Below are 20752 nucleotides of genomic sequence, written 5' to 3' on the forward strand. Positions count from 1 at the left end.
ATGCAGACATATTTGTTTTTACAGTGGAAACAAGTCTTTTTCTTTTCTTTTTGACTCGAGCGTGTCACTACTGTCTGCGTCAGATCCCTTCAAGATTATACCCTCGAATGTTTTTTTTTTTTCATGTGGCCTTTTAATTTTTTACCGATCAAAAGGCGTCATTGACAGGTGCCGAGAAAGACCAGACTTTAGTGTACGTGCTAGGTTAGTAAAAATACAATTTTTTTTTCACAGTATGGATGCGGAGTGCCAATGTAATTTTCATTTTGGGTTCCGTTACCGGTTTTCCTTAAGAATAAATGCAACTGAAAATTTGGAACCGTAAGCCTCATACAAGCTTCAAACCGACAATTAAGGATGATTATTAACTGTAAAAAATTCGGATACTTCACTTTTTCGGTCGGGTTGTAATTTGCCGGGCGGCAAAGGTCGATCAGGAATAAATTATCGAAAACTCATCGTTTATTTTTTGTGGAGTGGGATTAATAACAAAAAGAAATTTTGAAAAAATCGCCAGCGTAGTTTTAATGCAAATTCATAATCATTTTTCGTTTCCTTTATTTTCAGGAACCAATCAAGAACCTTTTAACTAAATTTAACCAAAGGCCTTCATCTGATTGCCTGTTTTGACTTCAGTCAGCCTCTTGAAACGTCGATCGTCGCGGAGCCGATCACTTCAGTTTGCTATGACAAGTACAATATCATGAAGGCAAGCGGATTGCTTGACTTTAGTTTCGCACCTTCAAAGATACAAAATCGTAAACTAGGCTACATTAATTAATTTCTCACCATTGAGAAGAGAATCTCACAGGATTTATTAAAATAGCACAAGAATATTATCCACTTGCAACACAGGGCTCATAGCATTCTCTTATCAGCCCGCGAAGTCAATATGGCGTCGTGTCTATCACCTGGGTTTCTTTGCTGGGAGCCTCAACAACATTGATCATCAATTCACAGCAGTGCGCCGCAGTATGTCTGGACCGGAGCCCATCGCTTTTCTTACTAGATACAACGAGGAATTTTTACTTTCCGCGGGAATCTACACTGACATCAAGCATCTTCGTTAATGGATTAGGGTTATATCTGGATAACACCGTTGTTTGAGGAATTATGTCAGCCGACAATAAATCAAACATCAATCTTTTTCGCGAAGAAGCGTTCGAGAAAATACAAAGTAACCCTACACTGTCGTGTAAACTTAAGAGAGAAGCAGGGACTTGTTACGAAACTAAAACTGCTGAACAGAAGGTTAGAGGCGAATATGATGTGTTCAAAGATTTTCAAACCGTGGCATTTTTCTTTCTTCGTTCCGACAGCCCACCACGAAACTGGTTCATTCGTCTTGTTACTTGGCCATATCCTTTTTAGATTAAAATAAAAATTTTATGCTAATATTTCTTCGCTAAGCTAAATTTTCTAGAACAATTTGTAGAGCGATCGGCTTACATCTCAAATTATTTGGTAGTGTGAAATAATCACAGTATTCAGCTGAGTATTATCGTTCATACCACTAAGTTTACCATTTGTGTCATCTTTTTCTTCTTATAATTATTTTTTCTACATGGAACTTTTGCCTGAATATTTATTTTAAATTACGAAAGCAAAATTTTCTTTTGTAGATGTGATAGTAAAGAAAAAAGGAGGCTAAGTCAACCTGCTTATTGGAGAAATCGATATTATTTTATATTTCTTCATTTAAGAGGTGACTATGATGTGAAATTACCCAAAGTCATTTGCAAGAAATCTGCCTTTGTAGATGCAATCACTTTTAATTTAAAAAAATCACAAATCATTTCCAAGTAACCTTTCGCAAGCCATCCTTTGCTCGTTAGTTTACCCACAATATTTGATAAAACGTGCCAAAATTAACGCCCACACATTCTCCGGCGAATGGACAACGACAGTTAAAAAAGCATGCAAAAAGGTAAAAATTGTCTTTCCCGAAGAAGCAAAGGAATGAAAGCCTTTTTTGCGAAGAAATTAATTTCAGTTCCAGAGTCACCCACGTTGTTTTATCAAAGAGAACTCGCTTTTCGTCCTTCTAAAATTCAACTATGTGATCGTGCAATGATAATTCCAGTGTTAACGCGATTGCTCACGAGCGGTGACAGCCTTACAATTGAAGTACCTACTGAAGTTAGAGAAAGACGAGGTGCGCTCTAACCAATACGAGTGACAAACAGTTGTGGAGATTGCTATCTTTTTTTAATTTCCTGCCATGAAGGTTTTTTTAAATGCTGCCTCTGAACTGAGAAAATATCATGTAAGTTATCTTTAATGTGACTTCTAATCTCACCTGCATATTGGAAAGCAATTAAATATGGCTGATAAATGGCAAATAAAAAGTTAGTTTACACGGCAGGTGATCGATAAATAGTTTGTTTTAAAAAGTTTTGGTATAAGAACCTCTGCACATGGACTACTTTCTAAATGAAATTTTTATTTATTTATAGCGACGAAACGAACTGTTCCAAAGCGGCGGGTTAGATTTAAACAGTCTTTATAAAATGCCTAATTGACTGTAAATGATTAGACACAGAAGTTGGTTTATTTTGCAGGATGAAATATGAGTAACGTTTCGTGTGTGTTCCTTAACACGTTTCACTTATTTTGAACGTTTAAGTATTTTTGTGATTCTTGTAAACTGTGTCACTCTTGGACTGTACGATCCATCTGATCCAGATTGCCACACACAAAGATGTCAAACTCTCGATACAATGGAAAAAGTCATCTATGTCTTCTTTTTAATTGAGATGTTGTGTAAATGGATGGCCATGGGTCTTTTTGGAAAGATGGCCTATTTTACTGATCCTTGGAATCGCCTTGATTGCTTTATTGTTGCTGCGGGGTAAGGCCATCATTTGTTCTATTTATGCTAAGAGAACACAAGGCTTTCTTCTTTGTAATTTAAATCTGAACTGGTTCAGGATGTGTCGCCACTACCTCCGAAAGTTTTTGAATCAGGAATCGCGTGAATATTAAAAAACCATTATATGCATCAATTGTTGTGTTGAGTAGGATTTTTTACCTTTCGTGCCTCAAGTACCCTGACTGCTCCTGTTTAGTTGCCCCTTGCGACAAAACGTCTTTGAGAGATGACAGTTTTGCTGAGTACCGGTCTTGTTCCCACAAATGTAATGCTTGAACTGATATTTTGGTCAGCGGCTTGCAAAGGCAAAGGTGACTTGGTATTAAAAGGAGCAAAGCCGTTTTATTTACATGGCGTTGAGTATTATTACGTATTACCTTAAAAATGAACAAAGATCGGAAGAGTGCCGAAAAGACTTGAGACGTTATGGTTTGCATTGCATGTGTTTCAGGACCTTTGAGTTAATCTACAACGAAGGAGAGTATCTTAGTGCCGTACGAGCCATCAGAGTTCTCAGACCCTTGCGCGCTATCAACAGAGTACCTAGTGAGTAAATCGATTGTGGCTTAAAGTATTACTTGACTACAAGTCAATAAAAGTGGTATGAGTCTGCTTATCGTCATATACACTTGTCTTTAGTTCTGAGATTAGTCCTATCTTCAAGGCGAAGAGAACATTCTACTTTTCCACTAAAAGTTTCCTATTCGACAGCAGTGTGACGACTTCATGTATCACTGAACTGATTAAGAGTGCGATCTCCTTCCAATTGCCGATTCTTATTTCAATAGTATGCATCATTCGAAGGGGAAGCCAGGATAAGTGACTCTATACCTTCCACGACAGCTAAACGTTCCAATTTTAATGCATTAACCATCTCACATTGTACTGGAAAATGCTAAGCCAACATTGATTGTTCGATGAAAGTCGAGCAGCGCGTCTAACATCGTCTTCCAATAAATAAAATGTCTACTTCTGTTAACGTTGGATGATGTTTTTTTTATTCATAGTCCCACTTGTCATTCTAGGTATCCGCATTCTGGTGACATTGTTATTGGACACACTACCCATGCTGTGGAATGTCCTTGCCATATGCTTCTTCATCTTCGCTATATTTGGTATTGTTGCTGTGCAATTGTGGGGAGGCGTGCTTAGAGGAAGATGTTTTATTGATGATCGCTTACCAAAAAACGTCTCTCAAAGGTTGAAATATACCTAACTTTGTTTTGATTGATTTTGCTAACATTCTGTCACGAATCCCACCGTCAGATAAATGGAGGAGAAAAAGGTTTTGAATCACAGTACAGTACGGTCCAGACTTTGCTCCTAAGTTGGAGTCATTGTCCCGCTCTTAATTTTTAGATACGCCAGCTTGTTTGCCTCCTGGCAGAGGGGAATCTCAAAAATTCGATGGGTTTATTTCAATCATTTAAAACCCCTGAGGGAAGTGGTCAATAGCCCATGCACGCCTCACTTTCAAAGTGAGTCCTGGTGTACAACCATTCAAATGGAAATTAAAGGCGCATTCTTACACAAATCAAACTCATTTCCTTTACAATAGCTGAGCACCAGGACTCACTTCGAAACCAAGACAAACAGCAACTCGAAAAGGGCCCATTAAGTTCATATGTTTTCAAAGCAATATAAGAGCTCAGGAAGTTGAGTATCCTCTCCATTGTCCTCAGACACGTGTGATGCTCTAAATAACTGCACTGATATTTTCTTTCAGTTATAACTTATCAAACTTTTACGAACCTTCGTTCGATGATCCCGACTTCGTATGTGCATTACCCGACGTACCAGGAATGCAGAAATGCACCAGCGAGTTTATCACACCACTCAAGCATAAAAATGGGGGGCAATGCTCTCTTACGTATGAGTACCACAACAAACCTCTAATTTCAAATCATTCCAATGACTGTGTGGACTGGCATCAATATTACAGAGAGTGCAAACAGGAAGGTGATAACCCTGCTTGGGGAGCCATTGGGTTTGATAATATTTTCATTGCTTGGGTCGCCATTTTTCAGGTAAGACTTGTTATACTCCTTGTGAGTAACTGAAAATAAGACCCACTCTGTAAGCAGATCCTCCTTTTGTCTTTGTCTTTAATGAGGAAGAGAAAAGGAGGCTCTGCCTGAATCGCGTCGACACTTTGAAGCCGCCGCAGCCCGAACTTCTGGACTAGTCAATCTTGTTTTCTCTCGTCAAACCGGTTTTTCGGGTGCGAGCATCCTAATAGTTATAAAACCGATAGTTATAGTTGAGCCGCTGTACCGTGAAAAACCAAGATGGCGGCGAGGTCTGGCATATTAGGCTTGGGTTCGTGACTGTATCCCGATAGCATGAGGCGCATACTTAATAAAGATCTTACTCGATTCATGCAGAGAGCTTGTGATCGTAGTTAGTCCAAAAGCAGAATTTTCTCAACAATTTTGTCCAAGAATGTAGCTACCAGTCCCTTAATCAAAATTTTTAGTATACCAAAAATTCAAAGTTTCTCCCATCATCATTTCTGATGTAGGATACTGAAACGCCAAGTCAGATTACGTCTTCATGTTTGTCCCCGCTGTCTGCTAATTTATACCTGATCTGGTTGCACTGCAACGATGCAATGCAACTAAGGTTCGGCGGGGAAAACTGATTCGCATAAATATCCTATATTAGCATACCTAGCATAAGCGGTACTGAATTAAAAATTGAGAAACTTCTTGATAAAAAACGTTCGTTGCTTTCTTCTTCATCAGGTGATCACTTTAGAGGGTTGGGCAGATATAATGTACTTTATACAGGATGCACATGGATTTTGGAACTGGATTTATTTTGTCATTCTAATTGTAGTAAGTAAAGTTTTGCGCTTTGTTTGTCTTGGTCATGCAAGTTAGACTGGAAGAAAGTTTCCCAAAATGAGACCGAGCAGGAATCAAGAGTGAAAGCAAAGGGTTTGCATGTTTTCAGCTGAACATACTTCAGAATAAAACTTTTTGGGACACAAAAACTTCGATTCCTTCAAGGAATCTTTTATCAAGTGATTGAGGTCGAGCTTGTGCGTCTTACAGCGGTTACCAGTCACACGCACCCCTCAACTACTTTTTGTCCACTTTTCGAAACTAAATCTGGGTGGACGTCAAGCAAATGTTTCCATGACAATAGTCCTGTTCACTTGGCGGCAGTGGAATTCGTCATGGAAACATTTGATTGATGTCCATTGAAACCGATTTAGTTTTGAAAAATGAAAAAAAGTCGATGAGCGGCGCGTGTAACTGGTAACCACTGTAAAAGGATTTATTCTGGAGTTTGAAACTTCATTGTGTTCAAATTTTTACTTTGACAGGATCACGACAGACTCGTTCTTCACCAATCTGTCAAACAAGTACTTTTCCCAATCACATCAGGAGCTGACAATCAAATCATTCAATCTGAACACAAAGCAGCTGATGCTAAGCGCGTGGAAAAGAGTGCAATCAAGTCACCCTTAGCTTTTTGTTTCCTGGTGTGCCACGAAATTTTACACCCAATCACCTCGCGTTGTAAGCAATGACAACAACGATAAATAAAACGAATACAGTCGATCGTATAACTGTTAAACTTAAATTTTACCTTAATAAACCGTTTTGCATAATAACCATAAACTGTTCAAATATTCATTTTGGCCCCATTGGCAACGATCAACAATCCCTCAACCCTGTTCGCCTCCCTTTGTTGTAATCAAATGTGTAATGATGGAGACTGGCTCGAAAACCTCTCGGTTATTTTATTCTCCAAATATACACCTTTTTCTTTCTTTTCTTTTTTATAATTATTCATGTAACAAAGTGCAAATGAGCGAATAAACTATTTGTTGTTGTTGTCTTCCTTGCAGATTGCTTCGTATTTTATGACTAACTTGTGTCTAGTTGTGATAACAACGCAATTTCAAGAAACAAAACAACGTGAAAATGAACTTTTACGAGCAAGCCGCCGCCGAGAAGGGACGAGTACAAGTACCATAGCAAGCAGTAGATATGGAAAGGATGGCTGTTGGATTGAGATACTTAAGTATATCGAACATTTATTCAAAAGACTTAAAAGAAGATTTCAAAAACGATTTAACTGGAAATATTGCGAAGATTCAAACAAAAGAACGAGAATTTCGAAGCGCAGAAAACGGCGGAAACGGAAAAAGAAATTAGTTTACCATCATCATCATCACCACCACCACCATCATCATTATCATCATCACGTGTACTGCACAGATCCCGGATGTCAATCCAGTAACGTTCTTCCGGGAGCTTTGAACCTGACGCCAAATGAGTCTTGCGTAGATGTCCAGCAGTCGCAAGGCAAACAGGATAAAGCGAGCACAAACAGACTTACGGTTCCTGGACAGGAACTCAGTAACGGGGAACAAGACAGTATTGGCCGGCCTGGAGGAATACCAACAATTTCTATTATAACTGGTTCCACTTGTTCAGTTCGCAAGGAGCCTACATCTTCATCACAGGGCGAAATGATCACTACGGCAACAGCAGCGGTTGCTGTCAACGGCAGATCTGCCGCTGCTGATATAGCAGCACACACTTTCTTGTCAGCGGCTTCTTTATCCAGTGCAGCCGCAACCGCTACTGCAAGTGCAGCTGCAGCGTCGGCAATACATAACGTTTGTACTTGCGCGGTTGAACACGTCGAGGAAGACATAAAGGTGGATTACGAGTCTGAATGCGTTTATGAAGAGAGCGAAGAGAGTGAGAATGAATTAACGGATAATGAAGAAGCCGGGGACACGTCACAAAAAAAAAAGCAGTGGAAGCGATTTCGTCAGTTGTGTCGCCGCAATGTTGACAGCAAATGGTTTATGTATATCATCATGGGGTCCATATTTCTCAATACTCTTAGCATGGGGATAGAATATCACGGACAGGTGAGATCAATATAAAATATAATTTCTGACGGTTGAATGATTGAATGAGTTAGTCAGAAATTAACATTCTGTCGGCACGATAGAGAGGCTCCATGGGTATCATAGGAGCTGTTAGGATTATTAAGGTTTTTTGCGGGATTCTCTGGTCTTTCTAGGTTAGTCAGTCTACGTGTTTGCTTGCTTTTTCCTCGGGGTCTAAATGCAATAGATGAAGAATACGTTTCCACATAATTTTTGGCCACATTTAAAGGGTGTCTTTTTAGTGGTGTAGCACTTCTTCTGATCAGAATATAAAACATTCACGTGTTATTTCACGGTATGGTCCTAGGCTGTAATTAGGATTTATTTCATTGTATGACTGATTCAGGCATCTTCAATAAATTTCGGGCAAATGTAGTCAGAATTATATCTTTCGGCATTGTAAGAAAAGATAATATAAATTCTTAAAAGTTAGGTTGATACCACTTTGCTCTTGTCTCTTTTTCTCAAACGCTTTCCTTTCAACTTTTCGTAGCCTTCAAAGATGACTGAAGTACTTGAAATCTTGAACTACATTTTTACGGCCATATTTGGTCTTGAAATGTTCCTGAAGCTGCTAGGCCTTGGCCCCTATGGATACATCAAAGATCCCTTCAATTTGTTTGACGGCTTCATTGTTATCATGAGGTAAGTATACATCACGTCTGCATTGGCGGTTAACTGAATTCTTTCGCGCGTCATAGCTGGGTAGGCAAGCAGGCGAACGAGCAAGACCGACCGACGCATATAGTTGAACAGCGTTCGGCGGACAACTGGAAAGATAGGATAGCTTATTAACCTACTCTCTTTCCGTCTGTAGTATTGTAGAACTTTTTGGCGATGGTAACAGCAGTATTTCTGTCCTGAGGTCATTCCGATTACTGCGCATATTCAAACTTGTGCGTTTCCTACCAGCACTGCGGCGTCAATTGATGGTAATGATCCACACCATGGACAATGTGATGACATTTCTGGCTTTGTTGGCTCTGTTTATTTTCACCGCCAGTATTCTGGGAATGAACTTGTTCGGCGGCAAGTACTCCTTTGAGAATGAGGAAGGAGAATACGTCACCGCGCGAGCTAATTTTGATGACTTGTTTTGGGCTTTAGTAACTGTTTTCCAGGTAAGAGTACCGGACAAATTTGCACGGTCCTGAAGATTTTCTTTGCGACTTATGCTTTTAAAGTAGATGCGCATGGTTGCTTAGTGAAGACAGAGAAAGAGAGAGGGCATTTTTGAGTTTCGGCCTTGTTCACTGTTTTACCCTGGCTCGCATCCCATGCAAAATGGAAATACATGTATTTACAAAACATAAGCTTTGACCCGGAGGAGATCAAATCCATGATTACACTAACAAACGTTTGGAAAGTCAACTATATTTCATGAAAGGGAACATTAAGGATTAAATTTTTGATAAAAGGTCATCTTACGAATCTAAAAGGCTTCGCCCCTAAAGTGAGCAGGAAAAACAGTTTGATTTTTTTTTCGAGGCTCGCGTCTTTTAGTACTAGGCAGTTGTGAAATCATTTCTTCGCAGGTTTTGACCCAAGAAGACTGGAACACAGTGATGTACGATGGAATGAGAGCTACTTCTAAGTGGGCTGCTCTATACTTCATCTTGCTGATGACCATTGGAAATTACATCCTATTCAATTTGCTTGTAGCTATCTTAGTGGAAGGATTTGCCAATCAACCGGTAAAAGACATAAATTTGTTCAAACTTTCTTTCACTTAATCAACAATGCACCATTCCGTCAAAATTCTCATTTGTTCAGCTAAAATGAAAAGATCAGATTGTGATTTTTTTTATCTCAAAAGGAGGCAGTGTGGCCCAGTGGTTAGGGCCGCTTGCCTTGAGATCCGGGGATCCCGGGTTCAAGACCCGCTCTGACCACTCGTTGAATTTGATCCTGGTAGTCCCTGGTTCAACTTCCCAGCTGCACTTGCAGAACTGGTTTGTTTCATTGGCCCTGAAAAGCCCCTATGTGGGAGTGGTCAATTAAGTATGTATTATTGTATTGTATTGTATACAGTACTTCATCTGTGTTTATACCAACAGGAAAAAACAGCAAGTACTTTGAGCATCAAATCGGAAGGGTCAAAGCAAGACGAAGGTTACGTGGCATGCAAAGATGTGAGCAACCCATCCTCGCCCCAGGCGCCTTCCCTGGTGTGCGTGAGTCCGAGGCGCTCATCGACAAACGTGGAGTCAGCTAGTGCGCACAATCAGAAAACAAGGAATGATGAAACTTCTGCGCCGATGCAACGCTTACGCTGCTCCTTTCCGTCTCTGTCTCCCAGATGTTCAATGTTTAGAGATGTGAGTTTCATTTCCATACCGCCGTCATAGTAATGACATATTCACCGTTTACCCACCTTGGCCTCTAAGGAAAACACAGTGACTACATTATTCAAAGAACAATTCACGCTTTGCGTTGAGCAGCTTTACAAATTAGCGCTTCCTTTAATTGACCCTTTACCGGCACGTGTGGCCCGTGGATCAGCGGTGTACCTTCGACTGGCATCCGTCTGTTCGCTGAGCTGAATGCAAGCGGGACATTATTTCCACCCAAAGAATCCCACGGCACCAAGCTGTTAGCAGTTTTCTAAGAGACTCGACCAGTTCTTAAAGGATTTGATAGTTTTTCGAAAAAGAGAACACTGTACAGCGAAATTACACGGTCATTAGTTCCAGTCCCGTTAATGCCCGGATTTTCTCAGGTCTCTTTACAACTTCTTAAGTAGCTCATTTGACAGAGATGATCATTCTAACACTGAAAAAAACGATTCCACTCTGCACTCGTTTCGAACAACAATCGAATATTGCAAGCGCATTTAGATATTTCATGAGATTTTCAAATGGTAAATTCTTCTCTCGGGTGTTTTTTTAGGAATGCCACGTGTCAGCCCCAGCCTCCCCGACCCGGATTTCTCCACGAGTGACACGGAAGGCCTTGTCATTTGGAGACACAACTACAATGGTAATTGTCAATCCAGTGCAAGCTGAAAGGGGTAGTACGACTGATGAGGAGGTAAGATGATAATGTTAAGCTTTATTTCGCCCACATTAGTCAACTACATGCAAATATATCATACCATATCAAACTGACAGCTTATGTAAACGGCTCCATGAAAAAATAGTGTTCTAACAACCTCGTCCCAGGACCTTTCCCGTCGCGTTTCTCAACCCCAAACCCCACGGGATGGAAAGGGCCTGGGAACGAAGTCAAGTGTTCTAAATATAACCAGAAACCCGTAAGGGTTGAAACGTGTAACGCGCGTTCAAAGCTTCCGAATATTCAGTACGAATTGATTGGTTGAATGTTTCAGTGCTAAGTACCATATTTGGAAACCCCTCGCTCTTGTAGTTCCAAATATGGTACTTAGCAAATTGAATATTCAGAAGCTTGTTTCCCAGCACACAAGGGGCCGTTACACGTTTCAACCCTTATGGCTTTCTGATATAACCACAAGTGTCAATTCCCGCCTTGGCCTACTGAAAGTCATTTGCAAGACACTCGTTTCTGTGTTAGGAATTGATAAAATGAAGCAAAATTCATGCGAGACACAATTCCCTTGGCCAACTTTGGTTCTTTGTTGGAACATTGTTCCTGGATGGATGTTTTCTCATTGTTTTCTAGATGAGTGCACGGGAAGATGACGAAACAGAGGTTAGGATTCAGGACAGCTCGTCATGTTCTTATCAAAGAACAGCTTGGGCCTTATATATCTTTTCACCTTCAAACAAGTAAGTTGTGAGCTCGTTTATGGACGGGATTTAGCCTCTCGAGCCAGTTGCAATTTTTTTCTGGGATTTGTCGACCTCAGCCGGGAGGAATGACTATTATCTAGACCTGGCTTGAAAGTTTGTAATGGTCTTTTCAAGTTGAAATTAAGTGGTTCTTTATAGCGTCAGGCAAAGAATTAGTGTGCACGCGATTAAATTTTCTAAACAGATACTTTCGAGCGAATTGAGTCTGATTGCGTGTTCAACTTTGCTGGCTTCCTCCCACGGATGGAAAGCATTTCGAGGATTAAATAGTCAAGCTTTCCCTGACACTTCTTTAAAACGGAGAACTGTTTTAAAAGCTCGGGGTTTGAAATTTCGTGGCAACCTTTCACATGTGCACCAATGGCGGAGGCTCTGTGTTTTTGAATTCGCTGAAGGAGCTGACTAGTAGTGTAGCCGATATAATCTGTATCGCACAGTTACATTTGGATTGATATACAACGCATTGTCGGCTAACGACGGGTGGTTTCCTCTCCTGAACTTTAAGTTGCTCGCCAATTTTTGGACTCGTGAACACTGTTTGTATTGGGTTGGAGATGTTGTTGCTTGTTGTATGCATCAAATGTATTTCAAAAAGTTTCCTCCTTCGTATCTTGAAAGTTTGTATCCTTAAAAAATAGACCGATCAATGATCCTTCGAGTCGGAGATTTTAATTCGGAGCGCGTAATTGAATAAATTGGTGGACTGATCGCATGAGATGTGAAACTCCCTTCTTGGTGATTGCAAGGAAGAAGTTATTTTAGTGCGATCAAAGATCAATGAACCTGTTAGAGAAACTGAATAATCCTGCTTCATAGTTGTGAGGGCTCTGAATCATCGACATCTCTTAACTTACTGATACCATATTTACACATCCAGTTATTGCTTTTCAGGTTTCGAAAATTGATGATAGCTTTGTACACAAACAAGTGGTTTGATCGCGTTGTACTCACGTTCATCCTCTTGAATTGCGTTGTCATGGCTCTGGAAAGACCGGATCTTCCAGATGAAAGCGAGGTCAGTCTTGACAAAAGAATTACAAGTAATTTGAGCACCTCGTGTTTTTTTTTTCCAATGAAGTTTAGAACCAACCAAGGATGCTCCTCATCGCAACAGCCTCCTAACGTGTCCTAAAGAAATAGATGCCATGCTGCCCTGCGTCTGTTCAGTAATAGATCACGTATGATGTGAAAATGTGTCAAGAAAAAAATGTGGTACACGAGGCGATAGCCGAGTGTGTCACTGATGTTCTCACCGCAATTTGACGTCTTCTGTGATATATAACTGAACCAGGAGCCCATCTGGAGCGTGCAACTTCCATACAGCGTCTGTGAAACGGCGTTTTCAAAAGTAGGTTTATTTTTAGACTAGCCCTTCCTGCGAATTAGGTCAAAAAACAAAGCCAGTTCCGGTTCGGTGACCCTATGACGTCCACTTAATTTCTTGTAATTGGTCATCGGGCTCCTGTGGGAGTCTCATTCGCGGGAAATTCAATCTAAAAATAAATCGGTCTGTGAAAACGCCGTTACACGAACACAGTAGAGTTGTAGGCTCCGGGTCATGGTTTCTTGACTGAACAAATTTCAAAGGTTTTTACGATGACGTCAGCTATGCGTCTGTCCTCTGATAGATAATGAGTGAGAACCAATCAAAATGCGCGCATTATTAAGCTAATTATATTTTTAAAAACGGACGGTCCAGCAACAATTTACCAAAACCTTTTGTACTTTTTCTTTTACAGCTGCAGAAGTTTATTAACATCTGTATGTACATTTTCCTGGGTATCTTCACGTTAGAAATGTTAATTAAGGTAAGGGGCATGACGTTTCCACTTCAGAAATTTAAGCGCTGTGTTATCGTCTCGACAAGATAAAACAGCTAAGAAGAGACATCTTAGTTCCGGACATAACCCTCGTCATAAGAATGTCATTGAAACCGTCTACAATCCCAGAAGCAGCACAAAACTCAGGGCAAAACGACTATGACCGAGAATGAGACGGTAAATGCCCAGTTATATTTTTTTGTACGTATCAGTTGCCGTGTACCGTTTTCACGATGATTACGCCAATTTACAAACTTCCTTATCTTACCCCAGGTAATAGCCCTTGGTCTCTGGGTGGGACCTGGCGCATATCTGCGAAGCACGTGGAATGTGATGGATGGCTTCTTGGTTGTCGTCTCTTGGATTGACGTCATTGTCACCTTGACGACGAACACGGAAAGCTCCATTTTAGGAGTGTTGCGCGTTTTTCGCGCGCTAAGAACACTCAGACCATTGAGAGTGATTAGCAGGGCTCCTGGTCTAAAAGTTGTGGTAGAGACTCTGATAACCTCCTTGAAGCCCATTGGAAACATTGTGCTTATCGCAGCAACATTTTTCATCATATTTGGCATTCTTGGAGTACAGGTAATTATTTGTAAATTATTACACAAAGCTGACCACGTGCAGAAATTTTGTTGAAGGCAAAACAATGTAACTAAGGTGGAAAAGTAAAACAAGCCAATCAAATCCTGAAGCAAATACCTGCAGCCGTCGCTAAAGGATGAGAAGTGTGCCATTTAGTTCCGATTTCTTTGGTCTCTTGTCTCTGATTGGCTGAGCTCGCGGGGCAAGATTTTTCATCTATTGAGACAGTTCCCTGGAATCGTTTATTCCTGGGGTAAATTGGGGTAGGAGAGTTTTAACGCTAAATCAGCTTTTCAGCAGATTCTCAGTGGAGTAAAAGTTGTTTACATCACACACTGATGTGTTTGTGGTTGTTTGTGCAGCTGTTTAAAGGAATGTTCTATTACTGTACGGAGGCCTCTGATGTCAATTCGAGAGTTGACTGTCTAAGTAAAGGACACTCGTGGATAAACAAGGAATACAATTTTGATAACTTGGCTAAGGTAAGTAAGCTTTTTCATTCAAGGACCTTTACCTATAATTTATTAGGTGTAATGCTTTAAAACTAACTACTTCTCTATTTCAAATATACTTTTCCACAGGCCCTTTTAACATTGTTCGTCTTTTCTACTAAAGATGGCTGGGTAACCATAATGTATGATGGGATAGATGCTGTCGGTGTTGATAAACAGGTATCTGTTCGGTTTTCATTTTCCCTTTACAAACAGCATAAATTTAACTTGATTGTTACTGACGATCTTAGGCAAAATACCGAGCTATTACTCGCGAGTCGGGCAAAAGAAGTGATGTACATTCACCGATGGTGCTTCAGGAATACTCGTTAACAATTCTACGAGTGTCAGTAGTAGTAGTCGAATTTATGACCTTTCGATTGCTGGTCCGGAAGTTCGGAAATACTCGGAACAAATCCTAGTGCCTCTCACGGAAGTGGTACCTCTGACCTTCGGATCAGTTTGCACCACTGAGCGATATGAAAGACGTTAAAGTTATGTCATTAAACTTTGTTTAGCTTGCAAAAGTCCTGCGCGCAAGCTAGATTAGCTTTATTACGATTTCTTTTCGGGTTCCCACAATTTTCAACCTACTTTATGAATGTTTGTGTATCTGCACTGATGGTAGTTAGATTTTTGTTAATGCTGTTACACCTAGTAATGGCGCATATTGTAACTATGTAGTGTGGGATCGTCCATTCTATTTTTTGGAAACGGCGCCGGACGTCTTTGCGATAGTTTTTTTAAGAGAAGTCTTTGGCTTGAGCTGTTTACGTCAAGCAGTGACAAAAAATGCACTTTTGTAATCATTCAGTTTAATACCGGCTTTTCATAATTCCGCAGAACAATGCTTTATTGAGTTGAATATCTTATTTTTTCAGGGAAATAGTTGATAACACTAATACGACGTTTCAACTTGTTGTGTCAGTTGTGATAAAAAAAATAAACAATCTTAACACGTAACTTTTTTTCCTCTCAGCCAATAAGAAACTACAACAAATGGAATGTCTTGTACTTCGTGGCGTTTCTGCTGCTCGCCGGCTTTGTGGTGCTCAACATGTTGGTTGGTGTAGTCGTGGAGAATTTTAAAAAGTGCCGTGCTATTATAGAGAAAGACCGCTTAGCGGAAAAAGAGAAAGAAAAAGAACAAGAAAAAGCTAAAAAGCGGCAGGCAGGTGAGAAGGGATGACCACTAAATTTACGTAAAAATCAACTTTTCTAACGGGGACTGAGAACTACCATTATTGCTCAGTAACCTGGTATATGATTGGTATCAAGGCTAAAAAAAAGATGACTACCAGATCTAGAGGAAAAAGGAAAGTTTTCTTTGGCAACACGAAACCAGATTCAGTTTCAGGTTCACAAGGTCAATGGTAAATTAATAAGTATTTATGCTTCATGCTCCATACATTAAGACTGATTTTGTTGTCAAGGCATTGCTTTGGACGAGCTCCGTTTGCTGGGACACAAATCATACTCCATCTGTTTAGGAAATTTTGGCCAAGCCCATTCCATTTATTAAAAATCAGCATGGCAATCTAGGAAATACCCAAATATGGAAGACATGATCTCAGCAAAGGTGAGGGCACGCCCGCCACAGCCCTGAACGAGGAACGAGTGACAGGGCCGCCCCACCCGAGGCCAAGGCAAAACCAATGCCAACACGAAAAGAAGTTTAACGCACGAAAGAATAAAGGACAACTTCCCTATATTTTTTGGCCACATCTAAAGAGTGGTTTTTCGGTGGTTTTTCGTATCTGGCTCGGCACAATCGTATAGATTCATTGATACTCTATTCCTAGTATGTAATTATCGATGTTCTTTCATGAGGTAGTCTTGCTGGGCTTCCAGTTTTCTCAGGAGACTGACTGGCGTACTCCTAGTAAACTATTTTCACATAGAAATCTAGAGGGAGTGGAGTCAGAATTGCCAAGAGGGGGGCCATGATACTTCATGAATATGCTTTCAACACTCTACCCTCACGCCATTCAGTCTTTCGTGTTTTAATCCAACAGAAGCAGACAAAGAAGAGGCTGAAGAATTTCTCCAACCTCGGCGGATTTTTCATCGAATTTGCACACATGGTTATTTTGACCTTGGTATATCAGCTGTCATTGTCCTTAATGTCATTTGTATGGCTATGGAACACTATCAGCAACCACAGGTAAACCAGGCTTAATTGAAGAACTGCTAATGAATTAATTAAATGTCAATATACCATATTCGTATTCTCACTATAGGACTGGAACTAGCTTGCAATGGAGGCTAATGCGAGGGAATCTTTTCAAATGCAAATACTCTTTAATGTAGACGTCAAAGGATAACTAGCTTAAGGTTTCAGTGTGTGAATGCAGCTTATTATAAAATGCAAAACGCCAGTTTTAAAAGTCCGAAAGCCCAAACTCCCGTGCTGCATATTAATTCTGCGGAGTACACACGCACTGCATTCTTAAACTAGGGAGCCTTTGACGTCATTTCTCCTCGAATCAGCTCTCTCAAGAACTTAAAGTTAGTAATGACGGACCATTAAATAGGAAACTTCCAGTTAAAAGAAACAGGTGTCTTTTTGAAATCAAGGCTTAAAACGTTGGTCGCTCAGTGTTTGGTTAACATAGTTTTGAAATCCAAAGAAAAGTAAGAATTGGTTTTTTTTTTTTCACAGGGGCACTTTAACAAACGAGAAGTGAAAGACTTATCAAACAGTGAAGGGATATCTCTTGTATTTACCAATATTTAGAAAGGCACTGTCCTTCCTTCATCAGGGTGTTACCTAAAACACCCTGATGAGAAAGGGTGCACAACTTAAACTTGCGCAAATATTAACTTAAAGTTTTCAAATGCGCAACTTGGCCCCAGCAATACGGGTACTCATCAGGTTACCAACCTGGGGCCCGTTTCTCGAAAGTCCCGAAACTTTACGGGCCATTTTCGGGTGTCACAATTCCTTTTATATCTCAAGAACGGAGAGGATTTAAGTCGTCAAACTTCACAGTCATTTTTCTTTTTGTTACCTTGAAAACACGTTAAAAGATCGGCTTTCCAAAACAAGCGGTTGGCAGTTTCACAAATGGCTTTTCGGGCCCGAAACGTTTTCGGGACTTTCGAGAAACGGGCCCCAGTCACCCTGATGAAGAAAGGCAGTGCCTTTCGAAATATTGGTAAATGCAACAGATAGTCCTTCACTTCTCATTTGTTATACTATGTCATAGTATTCGCCTGGATTTTAAGCGCGTAGAGTCCTTTTTTCTTGAATTTAAGCCTTGCAAACGAGCACTTCTCTCTTTTGTCGAAAATCGATGGTCGTATAAATTTAAATTAGTGACGTAAATTGTAAATCAATAATTGTCAATAAATCTTGTTCTACAGGAAATGAGTGACTTCTTAGAGTACGCAAACTATGTGTTCACTGCCATCTTCATACTGGAAGGCGTATTAAAAATTTATGCTCTTGGTTTCAAGAAATACATTAAAGAAAGGTACCATTACATAAAAATCAGTTGCGCCCCAGGGTTTCGCTGCCAGTTGGAGCACGGGAGTAATTATGATGGTTTTCATTTTACGTCATCACAGCCATGTCGGAAGAAAAAAACAATAGATCTGTCATTAGCTTCTTTTGTTCGTCAATCGGTAATTGCACATTTTGTAAACCTCCAGTAGCGATGCTAAAGAGGAAAAGAGAAAGGAAAAGAGAAAGGAAAAGAGAAAGGAAGGCCAGATAATGTGCCCTTTGCAGCTGAAAATCACATGGCACAAAAATCGCCATACTGGAGAGCAAATTACGTAAAACAAAGCAACTTAATTTTTTTTCATTTTCTTTGCTTTAGATGTCCCAATGGGCAATTTGTTCTCCAGTTTGCCGGTTTTTGTGTCAGGTGATTGCCAGCTGCAAAAAGCCAATTAGGGAAGTCAAGAGTAACCCCTCCGGCTCAAGCCGATACACAATAGTGCGTGTGGACTTCGTTCCATGAGTCTCCGTCCTTAACTTAATGGCAAACCCTCTGTTAGCGGGAGTAACTTTCAGGAGTAACGGCTTCAAAAAAAAAAAGCTTTGAAAAAGCCATTTTTCCCTTGGGTAAATTCTAAGACTATAAGAGTCAAAACAAACCCCTTATTTTTCTAACAACGCTCTCATTTCTTCCCTGTTCATGTTGCAATTTATCCGCCCTTCGCAGCACCACGAAACTAACCATGCTGGTGCTCGTAATATTGATAACCCAACTGTTTATTTTCAGATGGAATCAGTTGGATCTTATCATAATCTTGCTTTCGATTGTTGGCATTGTTCTGGAGGAAATGGATGCTTCACTGCCAATAAACCCCACAATTATCCGAGTCATGAGGGTTCTCAGAATTGCACGAGGTATGCATTAAGGAATATGTTAGCAGATACCTTGCGTACGGCAAACTGAAGAAGAGAGAATAAAATTGATGATATCCATACCAGAAAAAAAATACCCAGCCTAGCCTCCATAAGAAGCAGAGGCTTTCCATTATGAAACAGTGACTTAGTTTTTTAGTTAATCACATGGTATACTCGTGAAATTTGGGAATAATTTCACTTGCGTTTTGTCCAAAATCAAAAATTTCCCAAGCATGAAGGCGCGAGAAAAAATCAAATAATTTCCCGGGCCTTTAGGCTCGGGGAATTATTTGATTGAAAGTGAAAGGGGTGTCCAAGACTGAAAGATTGAAAGTGAAAGGGGTGTCAAAGACACCCGCCTGGTATTTTCGCTACGTCATGCTGATGAGACCCAGCAAGGCCGAAACAGCTGTCCATGAGTGCTAATTGACCGGGGTGAAATGGTTGTGCGGATGCGTGATGTTTTGGCCACACCGGGTTAGTGTTTGTGTCACCTTGATTTTTTTGTTGTGAAATTATTCCCTAATTTCACTCGTCATTATTTGATTGCCCATACTAAGCGGAGCTCCGGCGGCCCAAAGGGCAGCTAAGCGGAGCACCATACTAGGAACTCATAAGTAAATAGTTTCTTTTCTCATCGTAATCATGGCTAGCAGCTGTCCCAGAATTTAAAGATATCATAACAATAATAATCAATGCGCCCGCAAGATGACGGCTGTTTACAGCGTATATCTTTCATATTGGACATCCATGTTATGGTCAATTGACACCTGTCAAAACAAGGTATCCGCCGTGCAGTATCACATGACCATATCGCGGGCTCAAGTTGAGAGCTCATGGAGGTCAGCTTTTATTAAAAAGTTGACCGCAGACCAAGTACCGGGTTTCGATTGGACCGCAGTTTCAAGACATGTTAACTTATTGAAGGAATAAATAACCCGGGAGCTCCGATTTTAGGCTTGGCTAAATCTATATATTATTTCTTCTGTCAACATGCGCGCTGTGCGATTTAAAAATTCACTAAACGTTTATTACAAAGTAGTTATTCGTATGAGCCTTGGCCCCACAAATAGTCGCTGATAAATCATAATCCCGATTGTGCAAGTTTCTAAAGTGTCAACAGATAGAGTGAATATTGCAACCATTAGTTTTTTTTTCTTGTCAGTTCTGAAGCTGTTAAAGACGGCTGAAGGAATCCGGAAGTTACTAGATACCGTCGCTGAGGCGTTACCACAAGTAAGTCACGCCCTGGTCGCCCTAAACACTTGCAGATCTCGCACCATTCTCTAAACCAATTACCAAACAAAATCAAATGTAGTTGGAATTTGTAAGGTCTCGCGTCACCTTCTCAACCAATCAGGAAAGTCAAAATTGTGTAGCTCGCCTTCATTTCCCGCGCTTAGAACCGGCTGCATTTATTTCCTCGCCCATCTGCGATTTGTTCATTGGTTCTTTGTGTCCGTTGTTATTGGCTAAAGCACTTTAGTTTTGATTTTGACTTCACGATTGAAACGACGATCAACTGAAAACTATTTTGCTTCTACAGGTTGGCAACTTGGGGCTTCTGTTCCTGCTGATGTTCTTTATATTTGCAGCCTTGGGAATGGAACTCTTTGGCGAAATTGGTAAGTATTTTTTTAGTTTTAATGTGTTCTGTGTGCTGCCATAGAAAGGATCTCGAATTCGAACTCTGTGATCTGATGGTATGGTCTTTTCTTTTCCGAAGATTGCAGTGGCGATGTACCGTGCGAGGGATTGGGCCATCATGCACATTTCAAGAATTTTGGATTCGCGATGCTGACTTTGTTTCGTGTTTCCACAGGGGATAACTGGAATGGAATACTAAAGGTACCATCACCAAACATGCACATCTTGGGCGACGCACCATGAAGTGATGGGTGGGGTATATACCAAAACTTCAAAATGTTCGTAAGGG

At 40.4% G+C, this 20752-nt stretch overlaps 1 protein-coding gene across 1 annotated transcript in view; it reads left to right on the forward strand.

Annotated features, from left to right (window-relative positions):
• Positions 1 to 20752, forward strand: part of LOC138059044 (voltage-dependent T-type calcium channel subunit alpha-1H-like) — a 22549-nt gene continuing 1797 nt past the window's right edge. Inside the window, exons 1-26 of the mRNA XM_068904553.1 lie at positions 1 to 204; positions 568 to 1358; positions 2609 to 2851; positions 3324 to 3418; positions 3898 to 4072; positions 4599 to 4899; positions 5617 to 5709; positions 6732 to 7769; positions 8284 to 8435; positions 8608 to 8911; positions 9326 to 9484; positions 9848 to 10108; positions 10680 to 10820; positions 11430 to 11536; positions 12452 to 12575; positions 13300 to 13368; positions 13654 to 13965; positions 14328 to 14447; positions 14547 to 14636; positions 15436 to 15631; positions 16472 to 16620; positions 17823 to 17932; positions 18689 to 18816; positions 19982 to 20052; positions 20363 to 20441; positions 20543 to 20664. Of these exons, the coding sequence (XP_068760654.1) occupies positions 1114 to 1358; positions 2609 to 2851; positions 3324 to 3418; positions 3898 to 4072; positions 4599 to 4899; positions 5617 to 5709; positions 6732 to 7769; positions 8284 to 8435; positions 8608 to 8911; positions 9326 to 9484; positions 9848 to 10108; positions 10680 to 10820; positions 11430 to 11536; positions 12452 to 12575; positions 13300 to 13368; positions 13654 to 13965; positions 14328 to 14447; positions 14547 to 14636; positions 15436 to 15631; positions 16472 to 16620; positions 17823 to 17932; positions 18689 to 18816; positions 19982 to 20052; positions 20363 to 20441; positions 20543 to 20664 (4884 nt within the window). The 5' untranslated portion in view covers positions 1 to 204; positions 568 to 1113. The remainder of the gene's footprint in view (positions 205 to 567; positions 1359 to 2608; positions 2852 to 3323; positions 3419 to 3897; positions 4073 to 4598; positions 4900 to 5616; positions 5710 to 6731; positions 7770 to 8283; positions 8436 to 8607; positions 8912 to 9325; positions 9485 to 9847; positions 10109 to 10679; positions 10821 to 11429; positions 11537 to 12451; positions 12576 to 13299; positions 13369 to 13653; positions 13966 to 14327; positions 14448 to 14546; positions 14637 to 15435; positions 15632 to 16471; positions 16621 to 17822; positions 17933 to 18688; positions 18817 to 19981; positions 20053 to 20362; positions 20442 to 20542; positions 20665 to 20752) is intronic.

This window comes from Montipora capricornis, chromosome 8 (assembly GCF_036669925.1).
Source record: "Montipora capricornis isolate CH-2021 chromosome 8, ASM3666992v2, whole genome shotgun sequence".
NCBI lineage: Eukaryota > Metazoa > Cnidaria > Anthozoa > Scleractinia > Acroporidae > Montipora > Montipora capricornis.